Genomic DNA, 23633 nt, shown 5'->3' on the forward strand with positions numbered 1-23633 from the left:
TTGGGTGGGTTGTCTTATGAGGAAAGGTTGGACAGACTAGGCTTGTATCTGCTGGAGTTTAGAAGAGTAAGAGGTGACTTGATTGAAACATGTAAGATCCTGAGGGGTCTTGACAGGGTGGATGTGAAGATGATGTTTCCTCTTGTGGAAGATTCTAGAACTAGGGGTCGCTGCTTAAAAATAAGGGGTCGTCCATTTAAAACAGAGATGAGGCAAAATTTTTTCACTCAGAGGGTCGTGAGTCTTTGGAACTCTCTTCCTGAAAAGATGGTAGAAGTAGAGTCTTTGAATATTTTTAGGGCAGTGGTAGATAGATTCTTGGTAAGCAAGGGGGTGATGGGTTATTGGGGGTAGATGAAATACAGATTTCATGTTACTTTTAAGACCCTAAGATGTAGTCCATCGGGATCGGGGCTCTTGTCAGCCTGCAGCTCCAACAATTTATTCAGTGCCACTTTTCTGGTCACTGTAATTTTCTTGACTGCCTTCTCCACTTCCATTTCCTGGTTTATAGCTGCTTCTGAGATGTTACTTGTATCCTCTATAGTGAAAAATGATGCAAAATACCTGTTCAATTCATCTGCCATCTCCTTGTTTCCCATTATCAATTCTCCAGTCTCACTTTCTATAGGACCAACACTCACTTTGTTAGCTCCTTTCTTTTTTAAATATTTATAAAAATTCTTACTATCTGTTTTTATATTTCTGGCTAGCTTTCTCTCGTACTCTTAAATTTTCCATCCTTATTAGTCTTTTAGTCACTTTTGCTGTTCCTTATATTCTGCCCAATCTTTTGACATTGTCTTTGCATAATTATATGCTTTTTCTTTATGTTTGATGCTACGTTTAACCTTTCTAGTTAACCACGGATGACGAGTCTGTCCCTTGGACTTTTTCTTACTCGTTGGAATGCATCAATTCTATGCATTCTGAAATATCCCCTTAAATATTAGCCACTGTATCTCTATTGACCTACCGCTTAACCTAATTTGCCAATTCACTTTAGCCAGCTCAGCTTTCATACCGCATATAGTTCTCTTATTTAAGTTTAAAAACTTAGTCCCAGACTCACTCCTCTCTCCCTCAAACTGAATGTCCAATTCAATCATATTATGGTCGCTGCTACCTAGGGATGCCTTCACTATGAGATCATTAATTACACCCATCTCATTGCACAATAATAGGTCTAGTTCTGCTCTCTGGTTGGCTCCAGAACATGCTGCTCTAAGAAACTATCTCAAAAACATTCAATGTACTCCTCATCCAGGCTATCTTTGCCCCTCTGAATTTTCCAGTCCATATGTAAATTAAAATCTCCCATGATTATCGCCATGCCTTTCTGACAAGCTCCAATTATTTCTTCCTTTATGCTCAACCCTACCATGTGGTTACTATTAGGGGCCCTGTACACAATTCCCACAAGTGACTTCTTACCTTTATCATTTCTCATCTCTACCGAAACCGTTTCCACATCCTGGTTTTCTGAATTTAAGTCATCCCTCTCTATTGTGCTCATACCATCATTAACTAACAGAATCACCCCTCCACCTTTTCCTTGCTTCCTGTCCTTCATAAATATCCTGTATCCTTCAATATTTAGGTTCCAATCCACGTCCTCCTGCAGCCATGTCTCTGTAATGGCTATCAAATCGTAATTATTTATTTCTGTGCGAGCTTCAGTTCATCTGTTCTGTCTTGAATGCCACGTGCATTGATATACAGAGCTTTTAGTTTTATCCTCTTATTCATTTTGTAACCTCTAGTTTCATCTGTTGATTTACTGTTAGATTTGTACTCTCTATCCCTTCCTTTCATGGTCTGTTTTTCATTTCCTGTAATAAGTTTTTTCTTTTGTCTTGTCTCTGCTCTTTGATTTACTACATCTTCCCAAACTTGATCCCTTGCCCCCACTATTTAGTTTAAAACCCTCTCTGCTTCCCTAGTTCTGCGGCTTGCAAGAACACCAGTCTCAGCATGGTTCGAGTGTAGACCATCCCAACAGTACAGATCCCACTTTCCCCAGTACTGGTGCCAGTGCCCCACGAACCGGAACCCAATTCTCTCACATCAGTCTTTGAGCAACACATTCATCTCCCTAATCTGATTTGTCCTGTGCCAATTTGCACATGACTCAGGTAATAATCCAGAGATTATGACCTTTGAGATTCTGCTTCTTAATTTGGTGCCTAGGTCCTCAAACTGACAATGCAGGACCTCCTTCTTTGTCCTGCCTATGTCATTGGTACCTTCAGGGACCACGACGACTGGGTCCTCCCCCTCCCACTGCAAGTTCCTCTCCAGCCCCGAGCAGATGTTCCACACCCTGGCACCAGGCAGGCAACACAGCTGACAGGACTCACGCTTTTTGCTGCAGAGAATGATGTCAATCCCTCTGACTATACTATCCCCTACTACCAGTACAATGGCTTCCCGTACCACTGTGCCATGGCCAGTTAGCTCATCCACCCTGCAGCAGCACCGCCCCCCCTCCCTCCCCCCATCCAAACGAGCTGAGAAAAACCTCAAACCTTTTGGACAATTGTAAAGGCAGAGGCTCCTGCCCTCAGAGTCCCCTGACCTGCCTCACTCGCAATCACACTCTCCTGTCCCTGACCACTGACCAAATCAGAAGACCCTGTCCTAAGAGGTGTGACTGCCTCCTGGTACAGGTAACTTTCCCCCTCCCTGGTGCATCGCAGTGTCTGTAGTTCAGCCTCCAGCTCATAAACTCTGAGCTGAAGCTGCTCAAACTTCAAACCTTTACTGCAGATGTGTTTGTCCTGGATCAAACTGGCATCCAGGAGCTCCCACAAGCTGCAGCTGTGACACATCACCTGTCCTGACATCCTTAATATGTTCTAATTAATTATTTAATTCAATTATATATTTTATTTTTGTTTTTATAAATTTTATTAACCTTACTACCAGTTGCTAGACTATTTTGAACCTTAGGAACAGAATAAACCTTAGTCACTTACCAGATACTCACCAAATAACTAGCTTCTTCTCCTGCAGCAGAGTACAACCACTTCCTGAAGGCTAAGAAAGCTAGAAAGCAGAAAGCAAAAGAACACCTCCTTCCCTTCCTTCCCTAACTCCTTTAATTACAACTCTCAGCACTCTATTCTGAATTGCACTTCTTCAGTAAACCTTACCTAAAGATCCTCCTTTCTCTTCTGCACCGAATTCCCACTTCCATCGCACTACTTACCTTGTCGATGTTGGACAGGATTTGGGGAATCAGGAGGCGAGTTACCCACCACAGAATTCCAAGCCTTTGGCCTGCCTTGTAGCTGCGTATTTATATGGCTGGCCTAATTGAGTTTCTGGTCAATGGTAACCTTCGTGATGGTGGGAGATTCAGCAATGGTAATGTTAGTGAATCTCAAGAGGAGATGGTTAGGTTCTCTCTTTTTGTAGATGGTCATTGCCTGGCACTTATGTGGCATGAATATTACTTGCCAATTATCAGTCCAAGCCTGATAATTGTACAGGTCTTGTTGCTTATGGGCACAGACTAGTTCAGTATAGGAGTTGAGAATGGTACTGAACATTGTGCAATCATCAGCAAAAAAAAAATCATCCACTTCAGGCCTTATGTTGGAGGAAAGCTGATTGATGAAGCAACTGAAGTTGGTTGAGCCTAGGACACTATCGTGAGGAATCCCTGCAGCAAAATTATTGGGCTGAATTCCCAAAGACCACAACCATCTTGCTTTGTGCTAGATATGACTCCAAGCAGTATAGTTTTCCCCTGATTTCCATTAAATGCAATTTTGCTAGGGCTCCTTGATGCCACTAAATGTTGTCCAAGTCTTGCTGCATATGGACATGGACTGCTTGAGAATCTGAGACGTCACGAATGGTGCTGAAAATTTTGAAATTATCAGCAAACATCCTCACTTCTGGCCCTATGATGGAGGAAAGATCATTGATCAAACAGCTAAAGATGGTTGGGCCCAGGATGCTACCCTGAGGAACCCATGCAGCAATATTTCAGGACTGAGGTGATTGAACTCCAACAACCACAGCCATCTTCCTTTGTGTTGGGTATGACTCCAACCATTGGAGAGTTTTCCCCCCGATTCCCATTGACTCCAGTTTTGCTAAGGCTCCTTGATGCTACAGTCGGTCGAATAATGCCTTGATGTCAACTCTTACCTCTTGAATTCTGTTCTTTGTCGATGTTTGGACCAAGGCTGGAATGAGGTCTGGGACCGAGCAGGTCTGGTGCAGCATTGCTGAGCAGGTTGTTGCTGAGTAGGTGCCTCTTGATAGCACTATCAACGACACCTTCCATCTATTTGCTGATGATGGAGAGTAGACTGATAGGGCAATGATTGTCAAGATTAGGTCTGTAATTTTTTTGTGGACAGGACATACTTGGACAATTGTCCACATTGTCAGATAAAAGCTGGTGTTCTAGTTGTACTAGAATAGTTTGGCTAGGTACGCAGTTAGTTCTTGGAGGACATCAGAGGTACAGTAAGGCTAATCGTAGCCACTGCTGTTAGTTCGCTGGCTACGACTAAATAGATAAGGGGTGGAACCCGGTGAATGCAGTCTGACCCACTGGAACAATGGTGGAGGCATCTGCATCCCTCCAATTCTGGCCTCTTGTGAATCCCCGATTATAATTGCTTCACCATTGGCAGCCATGCCTTCAACCATTGAGGCCTTAAGCTTTGGAATTTCCTCCTTAAACCTCTCCATATCTTGACCCTTTGTCCTCCGTTTCGATGCTCCTTATACAAGTTTTGGACATCTGCCCTAATGTCTCACGTGGCTTGGTGTCAAATTTTGTTTGATAATGTTCCTGTGAAGACTTTTACTGCACTAAAGGTGCTATATAAATGCACATTGTTATTGTAGCTGTTTCAAAAGTTTGAATACATCTCTGAGGAAAAGCTGATATGTGAACTGAGATAACTCACAGAGAATTCCCCATGTCAGCTTATTCAACTGCCCGGTGAAGCAGTTTCAATGATCAATAATAAACAGTAATCAGTGCTAACCAGCTCTAACTGAACTTTGTATTTAACACTAATTAAAACAACTCACTGGACAGAGGTGATTAATCTTCCTCTGAACTGGCAGTCTGCATATTCATGTGCATATATATAGCACCCTCGCCTTTGAATCAGAGGGTTGTGGGTTCATGTCCCACTCCCGGAAACCAAGAACTGTGATTGTACTCGAAAGAGTTGCAATCTGTGACTGTTGATAACTCGAAAGAGTTTCATGTGCATATATGCAGGTTGATCTCAGTAAGCAGCAACTGATTTAAAATGTCAGCTGCTCTCCAAAAGCTCTCATTAGAAGGAGAGAACATTACACACTGACCACTTAAATAATTTGGGATCAGTGTTATTAAATCATACTTGAATCCATCTGGACAACTTGCTTGTTTGATAGATGTTACACTTTCAGACAGGATGGCTCCATACAATCACAGAGAAACTAAATTCCAATAACGTAATCACTACTTTCCAAATATTAATCATGAACTCTTTTCTTGTGTTGTCATTTAGCTGTTTCCAATTTCTCTAATCAGAGAACTCCATGCTCCAATTATTTAGGTTACCTCAGTACAAGTGATGCAGAACTCAAGACATTTTTCCTGCTTAATCTAATGAATATATAGAAGATTCCCAGCAAAGGCAGATGGTGCTGCATTGATTAATGAGTTCCAACAAGAGTTAGGTTATAAAGATAACAAGCATGAATATCCACAAAGGTTCTCCTCCATGGAAACCCCAGCAAAAGGGTGGGAACCGTGTTTATATCTTTACAAAATGGCTCTTCTGCCAGTTTCCACCAGTTGTTGAGTGGATGCAGGAAAGGTTGAGATCCACCAACTGCCCAGCAACAGTGCTGAAGACCTGTTTTCCAGAAATAGCCACACCTCTGGCCAAGCTGTTCCAGTATAGCTATAACAATGGCATCTACCTGACAAAGTGCAAAATTGCCCAGTCATGTCCTATCCACATATTCAATTACCAATTACCACTCCATCAACCTACTCTCAATCATCAAACAAACAGATGGCAGGGATTGTCAACAGTGCTATCAGTGGCATTTATTCAGAAATAATCTACTCGTGGATGCTCAGTTTGCATTCCGTCACTTGACTCTGGGCCTCACCGCAACCTTGGTTCAAATATGGACAAAAGAGCTGAATTCCAGTGGCTGGGTGTGAGTGAATCAATTTGACATCAAGGCAGCATATGACCAAGTGTGGCATCAAGGAGCCGGAGGCAAATTGAAGTTAATGGGGATCAGGAAAAAAGATCTTCATTGGCTGAAGGTTCCTCAGAGTAGTGTCCTAGGCCCAAACACCTTCAGCTACTTCATCAATGATCTTTCCTCCATCTTAAGGTCACAAATATTGATGTTTGCTGCTAAAGCACAGTTTTCAGTTCCTTTTCTAACTTCCTGGATAATAAAGCAGTCAATGTCCACATGCAGCATTTAGGTTTAAGCTAATAATTACCAAGTAACATTCATACCACACAATTGCCCAGTAATGACTATCTCCAACAGGAGAGAATATAACCATCTCCCCTTGATGTTCGATAGCCTTACCATTGTCAAATCCCCCACTATCAACATCCTGGGGGTTACCGTTGACCAGGGACTTAACCAGAGCAGCCATATAAATACTGTGGCTGCAAGAGCAGGTCAGAGACTGGGTATTCTGTGATGAATGATTTACCTCATAACTTTCCAAAAACCTATCCGACATCTCTAATGCACAAGTCAGGAGTATAATGGAATGCTCTCCACTTGCCTGGATGCATGCAGCTCCAACAATACTTAAGAGGTCCAACACCATCCAGGGCACAGCAGCAAGCTTGATTGGCACCCCATCCAACACCTTAAAACATTCACTCCTTCCACCTAGAAGATAAACTGCAACAGCTCACCAAGGCTCTTTTGACAGCACCTTCTAAACCTGCAACCTCTACCACCTAAACCTAGAAGAACAAGGGCAGCAGATACATGGGAACACCATCCCTTACCAGTTCCCTTTTAAGTCACTAACCATCCCTTACTTTGAAATATAATGCTATACCTTCGTCGCTGCTGTTCAACATTCTGGAAGTCACTACCCAACAGGACTTTGGGTGTACCTTCGCCACAAAACCTGCAGCAGTTCAAGTGGGGAACCCATTACCACATTCCCAAGAGCAATTTGGGATGGGCAATAAAGGTTGACCATGCCAGTGACACTCAGACTGAATGAATGAATAAATAAAAAGATCAAAAACTTTGGAAATTCACTCCCAATGTGTGCAAATTACATCCCATTAAGCTCAAAGCTCTTGAATTCATTCTGTGTAAAGTTAAGCATATGAATGCTTACTGTGCTGGAATTCCTTCACCTAATATTTGAACATACGAATTAGGAGCAGGAGTAAGCCACTTGGCCCCTCAAGCCTGCTCTGCCATTCAATAAGGTCACCTGATGTAATTGGCATCACATTATAAAAGGATATTGCCTGCTAAAATACCAGACAAAGGAATATAATATGAATGCATTAAGAATTCATAGACAAGTCTTCTGAGTGTTTTCTCAAACCCCAACTCTTTCAGTAACCACAGCTAAATTACCTAAATGAGAATGAGGTTGTTGGGAGTGCAGTCTCTATTGCACATAGACTCTGTACTCACATTCCACACCAAATGAAACGTCGGCTGCTTAATGGGCTGCATTTCATGTTACATCATTATACTGAAAGTGCCTGTTTTTAAAGAAGGCTGTCCTTGACTAATAAGAGAAAATTTGTGAACCAGTCATTCGGCACTGCTTCACTTGCCATGGGGAGCTGGCCCTTCTAATTATTGGGGTGGAGGTCTTGCAGGAAAAGATTCGTGGCAATGCAACAAGTTGTGTCCTCTACACGCTCATTCTCTTGCTAGCCTTTCAAGTTCAAGCAGTGTGTCACATACAGAGAAATTTGCATGAGCAACATAGCAATGTGCCAGAACAAAATATTGCAGATGCTGAGAATCAGAGATTAAAAACAGAAAATGCTGGAATGTTTCAGGTGTATTATCCTTGTGTGGGTTCTGTACCTCTGCCAGATTTTCTGTTCCATGGACAAAAGAGCACTGCTCCAGGGTTTTGAAGCTTGATAGAACTGTAATATTTGTCTTCATATGCAGCCACACACCCTTATTACATGCATCCCTTTAATTTGGATTAGATAGCCAAAAATTTTGAATGCTACATTGGACTGGATCTCTGCCCAGGGCAATGCTGAGCAGATAGATATGTATAACTATCCTATAAATTTGAGAGCAGCGTGTGCACTTCTGCATTAGGGCAGAGCAGACAGGCTGTTTTATCAAGAGTACAATTTCAGGCCCTTAATGCCCATTGTACAACTTTTGAATTAATTAAATCATTGATGTCAATTTTGAACCGCAACAGAATGTGTAGGAGGGATTAAAACCAGTCAAGTTTGAGTACCAGCCCCAGGTCACACCATTCTGCTACAAACAAGCCAGTACTTAATTAAAACATAGAAATCACAGCCCAATGTTCTCATGGCTATTTTTTAACTGCAATTTAGAGAGCAAAACTGACAGAAGAGGCCATGTTAAATCCTTTTTTTTTTGCTGTTTGTGAGGAGCCTTTGAAGATCCAGAGGAGCAATTCTGCTTCTCCAGGCTCCAGCAATAATCCAGGGGCCTTTTCTGCCCCACCTCCCTGTCGATCCCCACACCAAGGGTATGAAATTTCCCCAAAACTGTTCTTACGCCAGCTATCATATGACCATATGCCCCCAATTAGAAAACATGAAAGACATCAAAAGGCTGGTGCTATACCCTGGATGTTTCCGCAGCAATGCAAATAGAGTGATTATGTACATATCATCCACAACTTGCAAATACTGGAATATTCAGGTAATAAATATAACATCCATGTTACATATGGCAATCAAAGCTTATTTTACAGTTTAGAAAAAAAAGCCAATAGGTCATATTCAAGGCTCCAAAACCCCTGTTAGGATTCTCCGCAGGGTCATATCTGGAAACCATCGCCACAGTTAATGAATCTTTTCCATATGTCCACTGACAACACTCAATTTACCTCCCTACCATGCTTGATTATTGCTGTGCTATCTCACATCAGTCTGTAAATAACTCAATTTATTCCAGTTCGACACTGTTGTTGGTAGAAGAACTTGCAGGCCCTACTCTTCTCAAATCCTCTTTATAAGCCTAACCCTCAAAGAGCTACATCTCTCCCCACCTTCAATAGCCTACATTAACACCTACATCTTTGATCATGTCATCATTCACATCTCTAAATTTTCTCTCTCTTCCTAGTCAGGCTACCTCAGCTTCCTTTGGACATTTTGTTACATGAAAGATGCTACGAAAATGCAAATTGTATATCAAGGTCTTAATCTCAGGTGAGGACTCACAAGATAGATATACACAAGGAAGGAAATGTGACTCATCTTAATTTGTCTGCCCGGAAAGATGCGACAGTTACTTATTATGGCTCCCAATTTCTTTTTAAACATTTCAGCATTTTTTGCCTCAATTACCCAATCCAGAAGCGCTTTCCACCGTTGATCGCTCCATGTATCAACAACTCACTGACATCAGTGCTAAATTTCTTTTCTCAACTTTGACCTTGGATCTACTTGCCCTAATATTAATAATTAGTTTGAAGTAATGTTCTGCATTTATCTTTTCTATATTATTCACTATCTTATGTACTTCTATAAGATCATCTTTCACATGCCACACTTCCAAGCAGGAAAGCCCAGGTTTCTCCAGTCTTTCTTCCTAACTTGAACCTCTGTCATTATCCTAGGGTATCATAATGGAAAACCCCAAACCTGCACTCTAGGATATTTAAAAGAGCGGGGGCATTTCTACTAATTGTCTGCAGTAATTTGAGCAGAAGAGCCACAGAAACCCAGTGTAATGTTGATTATGTAATTTTCCTGAGGTTTCCATGATCTCACACTGAAGTTATATCATGCAAACAGGAGAATCTCTACAGAACTTTACACCCAATATTTCAGGCCACTGATTCAAAGTAATTTAGTAGGTCAAATTCTGCTTCTTTTCCACATGGATTCTGGAATTTTTACTTGTACTTTGGGTATCAACTTCCACAATTTCATCCATAAATCAATCACTTTGATTCATATCCATATATCCTAAATCCTATCTGCTGAGAAATTGGGAGTATTTCAAATTTCCAGTTTCCAGACCTGCAGTTTGGTACTTCGACTTCTGATCCTGATAAATTTATTTGTATCCTTCATCAGAACATCAATATTTACCTAATTGCCCCATCTCCTCCAGCGCTGGGAGCAGTTATATGACTGGCATCCCCAGAGAGTCCATAACCTAGTATTTCTGCATAGATTCGTGCTCCTCTTGTTACAGCATGTGTATATTCCTCCAGTAGCAGCACTGATGCCCCCTCTCCAATTACAAACCCGTCTCTGTCAGGGTGGAATGGACGTGAAGCCAGTTTGGGGTTGGAATTGCAGCTAGTGCAGAGAGCATGTGCTCTTGCAAAGCCTGTGATAGATAAGGGGTGAACTGAAGCCTCGGTTCCACCTGCCAGCATCACCTCCGCATCTCCATGGAGGATAAATCTTGAAGCATCCCCGATAGCATGCGTTCCTGTGGTACAGGCTGTCGATACTGCATGATTCGGGCCTTTAAGGTTATATTTAATACTGATCTGTCCAGCTGGCATATTGGGAAGAATCCTGGGAATGAAAAAGGGACTCACTTTTTTATAACCTTTGGTTGTAAATATTGCAGCAGTGTTGCTAATTTCATTAAGTGGGACCATACCCATACCGATAGCGACTCCAGTGGTGACCTGGTCCTTTTCAGACTGTGGGTACCAGTCAGCATCTTTGAATGCAAGATTTGCTGCTCCTATTGCCATTATTGTTGCAGTTGACATAGACTTTGCTTCAGATTTTGAAACAAACTTTTCTTCATTGAACTCTCCCTCCCCATCACCACGAGGCACACAGGCAGCTATCATACAAGGCAAGTCTCTGTATTCACTCGCATCTAAAGATATAACACCACTCTCTCCTTTCAAGATTCGGTCCCATGTGAGTTGAGTGCCAACTCCAAGTGGAGATACTAAGCCAATTCCAGTAATGACAACTCGCCTCAGATGTTTTGGAAGGGACATGTTCGTGAAACTTCGTGTGTTCAAATCTGCCCTTGTATAATTGAGATTGAACAGCTGATACCGGAAAATCTTCATGAGCAGCTTCTTCCCCTGTGGTAACATTTTACCAGATCTTCGCTACTTTAGAAGGAAAATGCACTTGGTTTCACTTTAAACAATGAAGCTGCACAGGAAAATCCTAAAACACATCTGAAAGAGGAAAACAGACATTCTTCATGAAAATTTGGTTTTCAAATCTTTGTGCTGTAACTTTTCTAGAGGACAAAATGCATTCTTTTGGCAATAATGTTTAACTAACCACAATATGGTACTTCATTTCATTTTAAACTGATATAACTCTTCAAAAAAGGCCATAAATTCAGCTAGGTATAATCTAAAACTGAAATAAAGACACATTTAAAAACAATATTACACAATGTACTTCTGATTGTTCTGCATTTATTTTGCTGCATTTACTTTTCATTCAACTCTATTTCCCAAGGTTTGTGTTTCAACATTCCTAGCAAAAATTAGTGGGTAGCCAAATGTTCTGTACCTCTGCCCCCCTCAATATTGACTTGAGCCAACTGTTTGGGGATGGACAAGCAGTTTAGCAACTTACCCTTTGATTTTGCTTTGATGATGTGAGGTCAGCACCCTGATCTCGATTCAATACCCGTTCCTGACAAGATCATGCTATATAGCAAATCAGTGGTGTGATGTTATGCCCTATTGTGTCATGAAAGAACGCATAACATGCTGTCCTACTCGGCTTAGATTTAGTTTAAAACTCATATGTACTGTTATTACATGCCTTTATCAGATGTGTATTGTGCCATTATTAATGCAAATCAATAGGGACAGTCTAATATTCGTAACAATTTGAAATCATTTGTTGCAACCACAAAAGAAGTAACTTCAGTCAGTCTATCTCCTGCTTCAGTCTTTTTTTTCAATGACCATTTTGGGTCTGATTTTAACTGTGTAAGTGAATGGCTTTTGAGTGAGTTAAAATCTCATCCTTTAACTCCCAACTTAGAGAACTGTAAACATATTTTTCAGGATAAATATGTCAGTGAGTTCTAATAATTATACCAATATGCTATTTCTTTTACATTTTAATAAATCATTTCTTCAATAAATATATTGTAAAACTCTAATTTTAGAAGGAATGGACCAGTATGCTTCAATATTCCATCTCCTTGGCCACATCAGTTGTGGCTGACGTATTCGCATGCCTTTGAACATCTCATTCTTGACCGATCACTGCAAGGTGTTCAACATTTATGACTCTGCACTTTATTTTCCTTCTCTTTAAGCAAACAAGTCAAAATAGGGAATTAAGCAGAGTGGTGATTGAACCTGTGTCTCAATCTCCTTGCCTATTACTCTAGGGTCATCTTGGAAGGCATGACAACTGTCAGTCTCTTTACTCCATCACAAACCACCTCTTAAAACCCACTTCCTCTGCTCATTTGCACTCACTTCCAACAACAAGTATGATGAGTATATGGCATTCAACAACTCCAAGATTTTGATCATCTGTGATACTGTTGTTATTCTACAACCCCCTGCCCCAGTCTCCCACCATTTCAAATCACTTATCACTGAAGTTTCTCTTTCATCTCCCTCCGCTGCCCTCTAGGCTTAGCTCTTCCATGGAACCGACATCCTGATCGCTTGATGCCCTCCACTCTCAACTGCCCCTTTCTTACCCCTAGGTTTCCTGACATACAAATTGGATTCAATGCTCAGGCATCAGAACCATCACATTTCTAAAGTATCTGAAGTTATAAAAATGTTATTACCTTCCAACTCCCCCAGAATTCCCTGTTTGAATTCCTGTCGTCTGGCAAAAGTCACCAAGAGCATATTGGCCAATATCACAAATGATCTTCTCTGTGACCGTAGGTCATTAACTTTTGATTCTCCATAGTGGTCAATACTGTTGGCTAAGACATCCTAATCTATCACCCATTCTCCAATGTTCAGCCTTTTGAGACTTTCTGCATCAGGCAGCACAATGGATGAACATGTTATTGCAAAATAACTTTGACATTTTGTATTTTGTTTAAACTATTATTTCAGACATCTAGGAGATGTAATCTTCAGGTAAAGAGTTTCAGAGAGGTGACTGGGGTATAGACATAATTCAGTCCTTATTTTAAAGTCAAACATTGTGTCTTTAGTTTGTATAATACTTTGGTTTTACATTATTCATGATAATAACAGCAAATTTTAAAACAGAGAAGTTGGATTTGGTTGCAGCAGTGAAGTTACCCTGACATAGAGCCCAATGACTTCAGAGATAGAAGACAGAGTTGCCACAATGCCATTACTGCATGAAGGGTGTAATTACTATGCGATGCACATTTACAAAGGCAGCTACCATTATTAATGTGGACGTAGGAATTTATAATGAGAAAAGTTTACACAGGAAATCAAATTTTATATATAGATAGGAAATAAATACATATATCATGTCAATATATTATAGATATAGATATTATCTAGAATAATTATTTAGGGTTCATGCTGATTGCAGAATCAGTTAAATAAAACTTAATCAACTGTATGTGAATTTATACATTAAAATATATCCTCGCATCAAATTGCTCAATTGGTAACTACAGGCTGATAGTAAGAATACAATCTATACTATTTCACCTTTATTTGTGCTTCTTGTACTACAACTAAGGAATCATTACATATGTTGTCAATTTATAACCAAAACATACTGAAGCTTGGTCAAATCAAGTTGACTATACCGCAGGGTGGCCACTGCAGGAGGCCAACACTGGACACCAGACGCCAGCAGTGCTGTGGCACAGGGGGACAATACCATCATCATGGGCCTTTCAATCATCCGCTAGTCCACAACTAGAAAATGCACCAGAATCACCTGTTTTTACGCATGCATTGGCTCAATTTCAAGTGACATACGTTGATGAGAACAGCCAGCATTTGTTGTTCATCCTTAGGACAATAGGAGCAGAAGTAGGCCATTCGGCCCATCGAGTCTGCTCCACCATTCAATGAGATCATGGTTGATCTGATAATCCTCAATTCCACTTTCCTGCCTTTTCCCCATAACCCTTGATTCCCTTACTGATCAAAAGTCTGTCTATCTCAGCCTTGAATATACTTAACGACCCAGCTTCTACAAATCTCTGTGGTAAAGAATTCCACAGATTCACTACCCTCTGAGAGAAGAAATTCCTCCTCATCTCTGTTTTAAATGGGCAACCCCTTACTATGAGATTATGCCCTCTGGTTCTAGAATCTCCCACAAGGGGAAATAAACTCTCAGCATCTACCCTGTCAAGCCCCCTAAGAATCATATATGTTTCAATAAGGTGGCCTCTCTTTCTTCTAAACTCCAATGAGCACAGGTCCAACCTACTCAACCTCTCCTCATAAGAAAATCCCTCCATACCTGGGATCAACCTAGTCAACGTTCTCTGGACTGCCTCCAATGACAGTATATCTTTCCTTAGATCAGGAGACCAAAACTGTTCACAGTATTCTAGGTGTGGTCTAATGATGCCTTGTATAGCTTTAGCAAGACTTCCCTATTTTTATATTGCATTCCCTTTGAAATAAAGGCCAACATTTCATTTGCCTTCCCTATTACTTACTGAACTTGTACGTTAGCTTTTTGGGATTCATACACAAAGACTCCCAGATCCCTCTGTGCCTTAGCTTTCTGCAGTGCTTCTCCATTTAAATAATATTCAGCTCTATTCTTCCTGCTAAAATCCATAAACTCACATTTTCCCACATTATATTCCATCTGCCAAGTTTTTGCCCACTCATTTAACCTGTCCTATATCCTGTAGACTCCTTGTGTCATCCTCACCACTTGCCTTCCCACCTATTTTTATGTCATCCACAAACTTGGGGATAGTATATTCACTTCCCTCATCCAAGTCATTAATATATATTGTAAATAATTGAGGCCTCAGCACTGATCCCTCTGGCACGCCACTAGTTTCAGGTTGCCATCCTGAAAATGCCCCCCTTATCCTAACTCTTTATCTTCTATTAGTTTGCCAATCCTCTATCTATGCTAATAAACTACCCCCAAAACCAGGAGCTCTTATCTTATTAAATAGCCTCATGTGCGATACCTTATCGAACACCTTTTGGAAATCCAAATATATTACATCTACTGGTTCGCTTTTATTTATCCTGCTTGTTACCTCCTCAAAGAATTCTAATAAATTTGGCAGGCATGATTTCCCCTTCATGAAACCATGCTGACTCTGCTTGATTATATTATGCATTTCTGTTCTGCTATTACGTCCTTTATAACAGACTCTAACATTTTCTCAATGATGGATGTTAAGCTAACTGGCCCATAGTTACCTGTATTTTGTCTCCCTCCCTTTTTGAATAAGGGTGTTACATTGGTAATTTGCCAATCTTCTGGAACTTCTCCAGAATCTAAGGATTCTTGGAAGATTACCTCCAGTGCATCCACTATTTGTGTAGCTACTTCCTTTAATATCCTAGGGTGCAAACCATCAGGTCCAAGGGACTTATTGGCCTTTAGCCCCATTAGTTTCCCTAGTATTTTTTCTCTAGTGAGTTATTGAATTTATTTCCTCTCCCCCCCCACCCTCCCGCCACCTTTTGCCCCTTGATCATTTAGTATTTTTGGAATGCTATTAGTACCTTATGCCGTGAAGACTGATGCAAAATGTTTATTCAACTCCTCTGCCATTTCCTGATTCCCCATTATTATTTTCCCAGCCTTGTTTTTTAAGGGTCCTATGTTCACTTTGGCCTCTCTCTTCCTTTTTATATATTTAAAGAAGCTCTTACTGTCCATTTTTATGTTACTTGCTAGTTTACCCTCAAAGTTTATTTTCTCCCTCTTTATTTTTTTTGGTCATCTTTTGTTGGTTTTTAAAACTTTCCCAATCCTCTAGCTTACCACTAGCCTTTGCCACATTGTATGCTTTTTCTTTCAATTTGATACTATCCTTAACTTCCTTGGTTAACCATGGTTGGTTTATCCCCTTCCTAGAATCCTTCTTTCTCACTGGGATATATTTTTGTGGTGAGTCATGAACTGTTTTCTTAAATTGTTCTCATTGTTCATCAAGTGCATTTTCTGCTAAACTCCTGGTGGCGTAGTGGTATTGTCATTGGACTTGTAATCCAGAGACCAAGGTTAATGCTCTAGGGACCAGGGTTCGAATCCCACCATGGCAGATGATGGTGGAATTTGAATTCAATAAAATATCTCGAATTAAAAGTCTAATGATGAGCACTGTTGTCGATTGTTGTAAAAGCCCATCTGGTTCACTGGTGCCCTTTAGGGAAGGAAATCTGCCATCCTCACCTGGTCTGGCCTACATGTGACTGCAGGCCCACAGCAGTGTGGTTGATTCATTAAAAAAAAAAATGCCCTCTGAACAAGGCCAACTAGGGATGGGCAACAAATGCTAGCCAGCAACGCCCACAAATGAATTTTTTAAAAACTCCAGCCAACTAAGCCCTCATTCCTTTGTAATTACCTTAAATTTAGCACAGTTGTTTCCGACCCAAATTTTTCACTCTCAAACTGAATGCTAAATACCATGTTATGGTCATTGTTTCCTATGGGATCTTTTACTCGGAGATCATTTATTAAACCAGCCTCATTACACATTACCAGATCCAAAATAGCCTGATCCCTGGTTGGATCCACAACATATTGTCCTAAGAAACTGTCCCGAATACATTCTATGAATTCTTGCCTCTGCCAAATTGATTTTCCCAATCTACATGAAGATTAAAGTCACCCATGATTAATGTACTGACTTTTTTACATGCCCTCATTATCTCCCGACTTTTTCTGTCCCACGGTATGGCTACTGTTAGGAGGCCTATAGTCTACTCCCACCAGTGTCTTCTTCCCCTTGTTATTTCTTACCTCCACCTATATGGATTCTACATCTTCCGATCCAAGATCATTTCTTGCTTTTGTAGTTATTCCATCTCGTACTAACAAAGCTACCCCACCACCCTTTCCTTCTTGCCTGTCCTTTCGAAAAGTCAATTGCCCCTAAATATTTAGTTCCCAGCTTTGATCTCCTTGTAACCACATCTCTGTAATGGCTATAAGATCATACCCATTAACTTTTATTTGTACCATTAATTCATTTATTTTGTTCTGAATACCACATGTATTTAAGTGTCTCCGCACTTTATCATCCAAATATTTCCAGTAACTCCTAGGATTGGGGGGAGGAGGGGATATTCCAGAAGATGATGAAGTGACCTTTCAAACGCCGCTCTTGGCGGTATTGGCTGCTCTTTGGCATTAATTTTGCCTTTTTACCATTTTTTCCCCTTTGATCCTATACTTTACAAGCTATTTTTGAGAAAAATAGAACAAAAGAAAAAAAGACTAGAGATCTAAACACAAACTAAACACCTTATTTCTACTTTAAAGACTAGAAATACTCACCAATCCACTGCTCTCCGTGCTCTTTAATGGTCTCTCGCCTCTCTCGTTGTGCTCTTTAATGGTCTTTCACTCTTTTCACACTCTCTCACTGTTAATGGCCCCGCTGCTCCCTCACTGTTAATGGCCATGCTGCTTCTCATACTTTCTCACTGTTAATGCCCCTGCTGCTCCTCTTGCACCCTCTCACTGTTAATGGCCAAATTGCCCTTGAACTGAGTGGCTTGCTAGTCCATTTCAGGGGACAGTTCAGAGTCTACCACATTGGTGTGGTTCTGGAGTCACACGTAGGCCATACCAGGTAAGAATGGCAGTTTTCCTTCCCTAAAGAACATTAGTGAACCATTTAGGGTTTGTACAACAATTGGTGATAGAGTCATAGAGGTCTACAGCACAGAAAAAGGCCCTTCGGCCCATCGAGTCTGTACCGGTCAAACAAGTACCTAACTATTCTAATCCCATTTTCCAGCACTAGGCCCATAACCTGTTATGCCATGGCATCGCGAGTACACATCCAAATACTTCTTAAATGTTTTGAGGGTTTCTGCCTCTACCACCCTTTCAGGCAGCGAGCTCCAGATTCCCACCACCTTCTGGGTGAAAAAATTCTTCCTCACATCCCCTCTAAACCTCCTGCCCCTTACCTTAAATCTATGCCGCCTGGTTATTGATTCCTCCACCAAGCGGAAACGTTCCTTCCTGTCTATCCTATCTATGCCCCTCATAATTTTATACACCTCAATCATGTCCCCCCTCAATCTCCTCTGCTCCAGGGAAAATAACCCCAGTCTATCCAATCTCTCCTCATAACTAAAACTCTCCAGCCCAGGCAACATCCTGGTAAATCTCCTCTGCACTCTCTCTAGTGCAAACACATCCTTCCTATAACGCGGATTACAGAACTGCACACAATACTCTAGCTGTGTCCTAACCAGCGTTTTATACAGTTCCAGCACAACCTCACTGCTTTTATATTCTGTGCCTCGGCTAATAAAGGCAAGTATCCTACATGCCTTCTTAACCACCTTATCTACCTGTCTACATTAACGGACCGGTTACCAAGATCCCTCTGATCCTCGGTACTTCCCAGGGTCCTACCATTCATTGTGTATTCCCGTGCCTTGTTTGTCCTGCCCAAGTGCATTACCTCACACTTATCCGGATTAAATTCCATTTGCCACTGATCAGCCCATCTGACCAGCCTGTCTATGTCCTCCCGTAATCTAAGGCTATCCTCCTCACTATTTACCACCCCACTAATTTTCATGTCATCCGCGAACTTGCTGATCAACCCTCCTACATTCAAATCTAAATCGTTTATATATACCACAAGCAGCAAAGGACCCAACACCGATCCCTGTGGAACTCCACTGGACACAGGCATCCAGTCACAAAAACACCCCTCGACCATCACCCTCTGCTTCAGCCAATTCTGGATCCAATTTGCCAAATTGCCTTGCATCCCATGGGCTCTTACCTTCGTTATCAGTCTCCTATGCGGGTCATTATTAAAAGCCTTGCTGAGGTCCAAGTAGACTACGTCAAATTCATTGCCCTCATCTGGTCAGCTCTTCGGAAAATTCAATCAAATTGGTCAGATATGACCTCCCCTTAACAAAATACTAACTGTCCTTGATTAATCCCTGCCTCTCCAAGTGTAGATTAATCCGGTCCCTCAGAATTGCTTCCAATAGCTTCCCCACCACTGAGGTTAGACTGACTGGCCTGTAGTTCTCTGGTTTATCCCTTCCTCCCTTCTTGAATAATTGGCTCATCCAGTTCTCTGGCACCTCTCCTTGTGGCCAGAGAGGCGTTGAAAATTGCCAGTGTCCCTGCTATCTCCTCCCTTGCCTCACTGAACTGATAGTTGGCATGGTCACCATTATCGAGACTAACTTTATATTCCAGACTTATTAATTGAACTTTAATTCAAACAAAGCGGCCATGTGGAATTTGACCCTAGAACTGGGCCTCTGGATTATTAGCCCAATGACATTACGCTACGCCACCATCCTCCCATATTCATGGCTACTCATTGTCTTTTAGACTCATGTATTTTGCTGAATTATTTTAGGTCCATGCCTCTTTAAATGATTCTTCCATCGTAGCCCTAATCCGGTACTGAACAGTGGCTGGACCGGCTGAAAACCGGGCGAACGGCCATCCCATTAAATAAGGAAATGGAGTTGGAAAAGAGTTGTTTAAGGAACTGGATCAGCACCACCATCTTTAGTTAATGAAATAAATAAGATTGATGAGGAACCGTCCTTTGGATGAAATATAAACACGGGGAGAGAAGGAAATATAAAGAGAGAATCAGAGTTAATGTTTCAGGCCCATCACCTTTCATCACAGAGGTTGACACTTACCGGGAGCCAGAAAGCGCAGGCGCGACTCAACGCAGTCCACCCCCGTCGTGACATCTTGAGTGGGCGGAGTCAGAGTCAGGCTCCCAGTGCCAAAGAGCAGCGACCAACACTGTCAAGAGCGGCGTTTGAAAGGTCGTGGCGTCATCATCTTCTGGAAAATCCCCTCCCCCCCAATCCTAGGATTTGCTGGAACTATTTGGACGATAAAGTGCGGAGATTCTGTTAGTGTCATTGAGTAATCCGATAGGTTCTTAGTGTTTCGTTTTTCTAAATTGCGGATCGTGTGCTGACTGTGCGTCGGTGTGAGTGGGACCCGGAACTGCGGTTCTCCAAGGAAGGAGAGTTAAAGCGCCCGGAGCCTGCCGGCTCGGCCCGTGTCTGAGCCGCCCTCGGCACACCCGGCTCGCACCCGCCATGGTGTCGGCGGCTGTGACCGAGCTGAGTCAGAACCCGGAGCGGATCTTCCTGGACGCCTCGGAGCTACTGCTGAGATATGCCGACAACATCCTGAGGTAAGGACTCGGCCCGGGTGTTGAGGGGTGGAAGAGCGGGGCATTCAGCCGCCGGCTCCGCTCAGATCGGTACAAAGCTCCGGGTGAGGTGGGTGGGGAAAGTTTATTAAAGGTTAAAGTTTCCACCTTGTTCGTCTGGGTGCGTCAATTCAGCCCCCAAAATACTAACTGCCTCATAAATACACGAATTCGCCCTTCGTGCCAGTGGTGGCTCTTTGAAAGAAATGTTCAATTTAACCTCTCATCGCAGCTTTTTTCCCCATAACTCCACAAACTAATTTGTCTTCAAATCCATAAAGATAAAAGCAAAAAACTGCGGATGCTGGAAATCCAAAACAAAAAGAAAAATACCTGGAAAAACTGGCAGCATCTGCGGAGAGGAGCACAGTTAACGTTTCGAGTACGAATGACCCTTCAACAAAACTAAGTAAAAATAGAAGAGGTGAAATATAAGCTGGTTTAAGGGGAGGGGGGGGGGGTGGGGTGGGGTGGGGTGGGACAGGTAGAGCTGGATAGAGGGCCAGTGATAGGTGGAGTTAACCAAAAGATGTCACAGACAAAAGGAAAAAAAGGTGTTGAAGGTGGCGATATTATCTAAGGAATGTGCTAATTAAGGGTAGAAAGCAGGACAAGCAAGGTACAGATAGCCCTAGTGGGGGTGGGGTAGGGGTGAAGGAATCGAAAAAGGCTAAAAGGTAGAGATAAAACAATGGATGGAAATACATTTAAAAATAATGGAAATAGGTGGGAAAAGAAAAATCTATATAAATTATTGGGGAAAAAAGGGGGGGATCGGAAAGGGGGTGGGGATGGAGGAGAGAGTTCATGATCTAAAATTGTTGAACTCAATATTCAGTCCCGGAGGCTGTAAAGTGCCTAGTCGGTAGATGAGGTGCTGTTCCTCCAGTTTGTGTTGAGCTTCACTGGAACATTGCAGCAGGCCAAGGACGGACATGTGGGCATGAGAGCAGGTTGGAGTGTTGAAATGGCAAGCGACAGGTAGGTCTGGGTAATCCTTGCGGACAGACCGAAGGTGTTCTGCAAAGCGGTCACACAGTCTGCGTTTGGTCTCTCCAATGTAGAGGAAACCGCATTGGGAGCAACGAATGCAGTAGACTAAATTGAGGGAAGTGCAAGTGAAATGCTGCTTCACTTGAAAGGAGTGTTTGGGCCCTTGGACGGTGAGGAGAGGGGAAGTAAAGGGGCAGGTGTTGCACCTTCTGCGGTTGCATGGGAAGGTGCCGTGGGAGGGGGTTGAGGTGTAGGGGGTGATGGAGGAGTGGACCAGGGTGTCCCGGAGGGAGCGATCCCTGCGGAATGCCGCCGGGGGGGTGAAGGGAAGATGTGGATCATCCTCCGCCATTTCCGCCAACTCCACCATGATGCCACCACCAAACACATCTTCCCTTCACCCCCCCTGGCGGCATTCCACAGGGTCTGTCCGCAAGCATTACCCAGACCTACCTGTCGCTTGCCATTTCAACACTCCACCCTGCACTCATACCCACATGTCCGTCCTTGCCTGCTGCATTGTTCCAGTGAAGCTCAACGCAAACTGGAGGAACAGCACCTCATCTCCCGACTAGGCACTTTACAGCCTCCGGGACTGAATATTGAGTTCAACAATTTTAGATCATGAACTCTCTCCTCCATCCCCACCCCCTTTCCGACCCCCCCCCCCCTTTTTTCCCCAATAATTTATATAGATTTTTCTTTTCCCACCTATTTCCATTATTTTTAAATGTATTTCCATCCATTGTTTTATCTCTACCTTTTAGCTTTTTTCGATTCCTTCACCCCTACCCCACCCCCACTAGGGCTATCTGTACCTTGCTTGTCCTGCTTTCTACCCTTAATTAGCACATTCCTTAGATAATATCGCCACCTTCAACACCTTTTTTTCCTTTTGTCTGTGACATCTTTTGGTTATCTCCACCTATCACTGGCCCTCCATCCAGCTCTACTTGTCCCACCCTGCCTTAAACCAGCTTATATTTCACCTCTTTTCTATTTTTTACTTAGTTCTGTTGAAGGGTCATTCGGACTCGAAACGTTATCTGTGTTCCTCTCAGCAGATGCTGCCACACCTGCTGAGTTTTTCTAGGTATTTTTCTTTTTGTTTTGTCTTCAAATATATGTCCTGTTGCTTTTTGAGACTTACCATGGAATCCGATCTCATCAGACTTTCAGTGCATTCCCAATCTTAACTCCCTTCTTTGTAAAGAAGTTCTCCCTCAATTTTTCCTCTCATTCTCCTGCCAGTTATTTAAAATTTATGACCATTGTTTATTGACCACCTTGCTAGAGGAAATAGTTTCTCTTTAGTTGCTTTATCCAAGCCTCTCATAATTTGTAACACCTCTATTGGATCTCTCTTTAACCTTAAGTGCTCCAAGAACAAACCCCAGCTTCTTGACTCTCTCCACATAATTGATATCATCCTGGTAACCTCTTCTGTACTTTCTCAAGGGCCTTGACATCCTTCCTAAAGTATGGCACCCAGAACAGCCCACAGTACATTTTTTTATTTGTTCATAGGATGCAGGCATTACTGACTAGGCCAGCATTTATTGTCCAACCCTAATTGCCTTTGAGAAGGTGGTGGTGAGCTGCCTTCTTGAAACTGCTGCAATCCAAATGATGTAGGTACACCCACAGTGCTGTTAAGGAGGAAGTTCCAGGATTTTGATCAAGGAACTGTTGTAGAAACTAGGAGCAGGAGTAGGCCATTCGGACCTTCGAGCCTGCTCCTCCATTCAATGTGATCATGGCTGATCCTTTATCTCAATGCCATATTCCTGCTTTCTCTCCATCCCCTTGATGCCCCTAATATCCAAAGATTTATCAATTTCTTTCTTGAATATACTCAGTGACACGGCCTCCACAGCCTTCTGTGGTAGGAATTCCACAGGTTGACCACCCTCTGAGTGAAGAAATTTTTCCTTACCTCTGTCCTAAATGGCCTGCCCTGTATCCTGAGACTGTGGCCCCAGTTCTAGACTCCCCAACCAGCGGAAACATCCTCCCTGCATCGTCTGTCTAGCCCAGTTAGAATTTTATACATTTCAATCAGACCCCCTCTCATTCTTTTAAACTCTAGGGAATACAGGCCCACTTGAACC

General features: G+C 42.3%; 2 protein-coding genes across 2 annotated transcripts in view; one reads left to right on the forward strand and one right to left on the reverse strand.

The window, feature by feature from the left end:
- oxsm (3-oxoacyl-ACP synthase, mitochondrial) overlaps positions 1-20051 on the reverse strand; it is a 32461-nt gene extending 12410 nt beyond the window's left edge. Inside the window, exons 1-2 of the mRNA XM_078539060.1 lie at positions 20000-20051; positions 10314-11383 (exon numbers count right to left, since the gene is read on the reverse strand). Coding sequence (XP_078395186.1) covers positions 10314-11296 — 983 coding nt within the window. The 5' untranslated portion in view covers positions 11297-11383; positions 20000-20051. The remainder of the gene's footprint in view (positions 1-10313; positions 11384-19999) is intronic.
- A 13-nt stretch (positions 20052-20064) lies between these two features.
- Positions 20065-23633, forward strand: part of ngly1 (N-glycanase 1) — a 62841-nt gene continuing 59272 nt past the window's right edge. The window contains exon 1 of the mRNA XM_078539059.1: positions 20065-20511. Coding sequence (XP_078395185.1) covers positions 20414-20511 — 98 coding nt within the window. The 5' untranslated portion in view covers positions 20065-20413. The remainder of the gene's footprint in view (positions 20512-23633) is intronic.

The sequence above is a fragment of the Cetorhinus maximus genome, chromosome 3, assembly GCF_964194155.1.
Source record: "Cetorhinus maximus chromosome 3, sCetMax3.hap1.1, whole genome shotgun sequence".
NCBI lineage: Eukaryota > Metazoa > Chordata > Chondrichthyes > Lamniformes > Cetorhinidae > Cetorhinus > Cetorhinus maximus.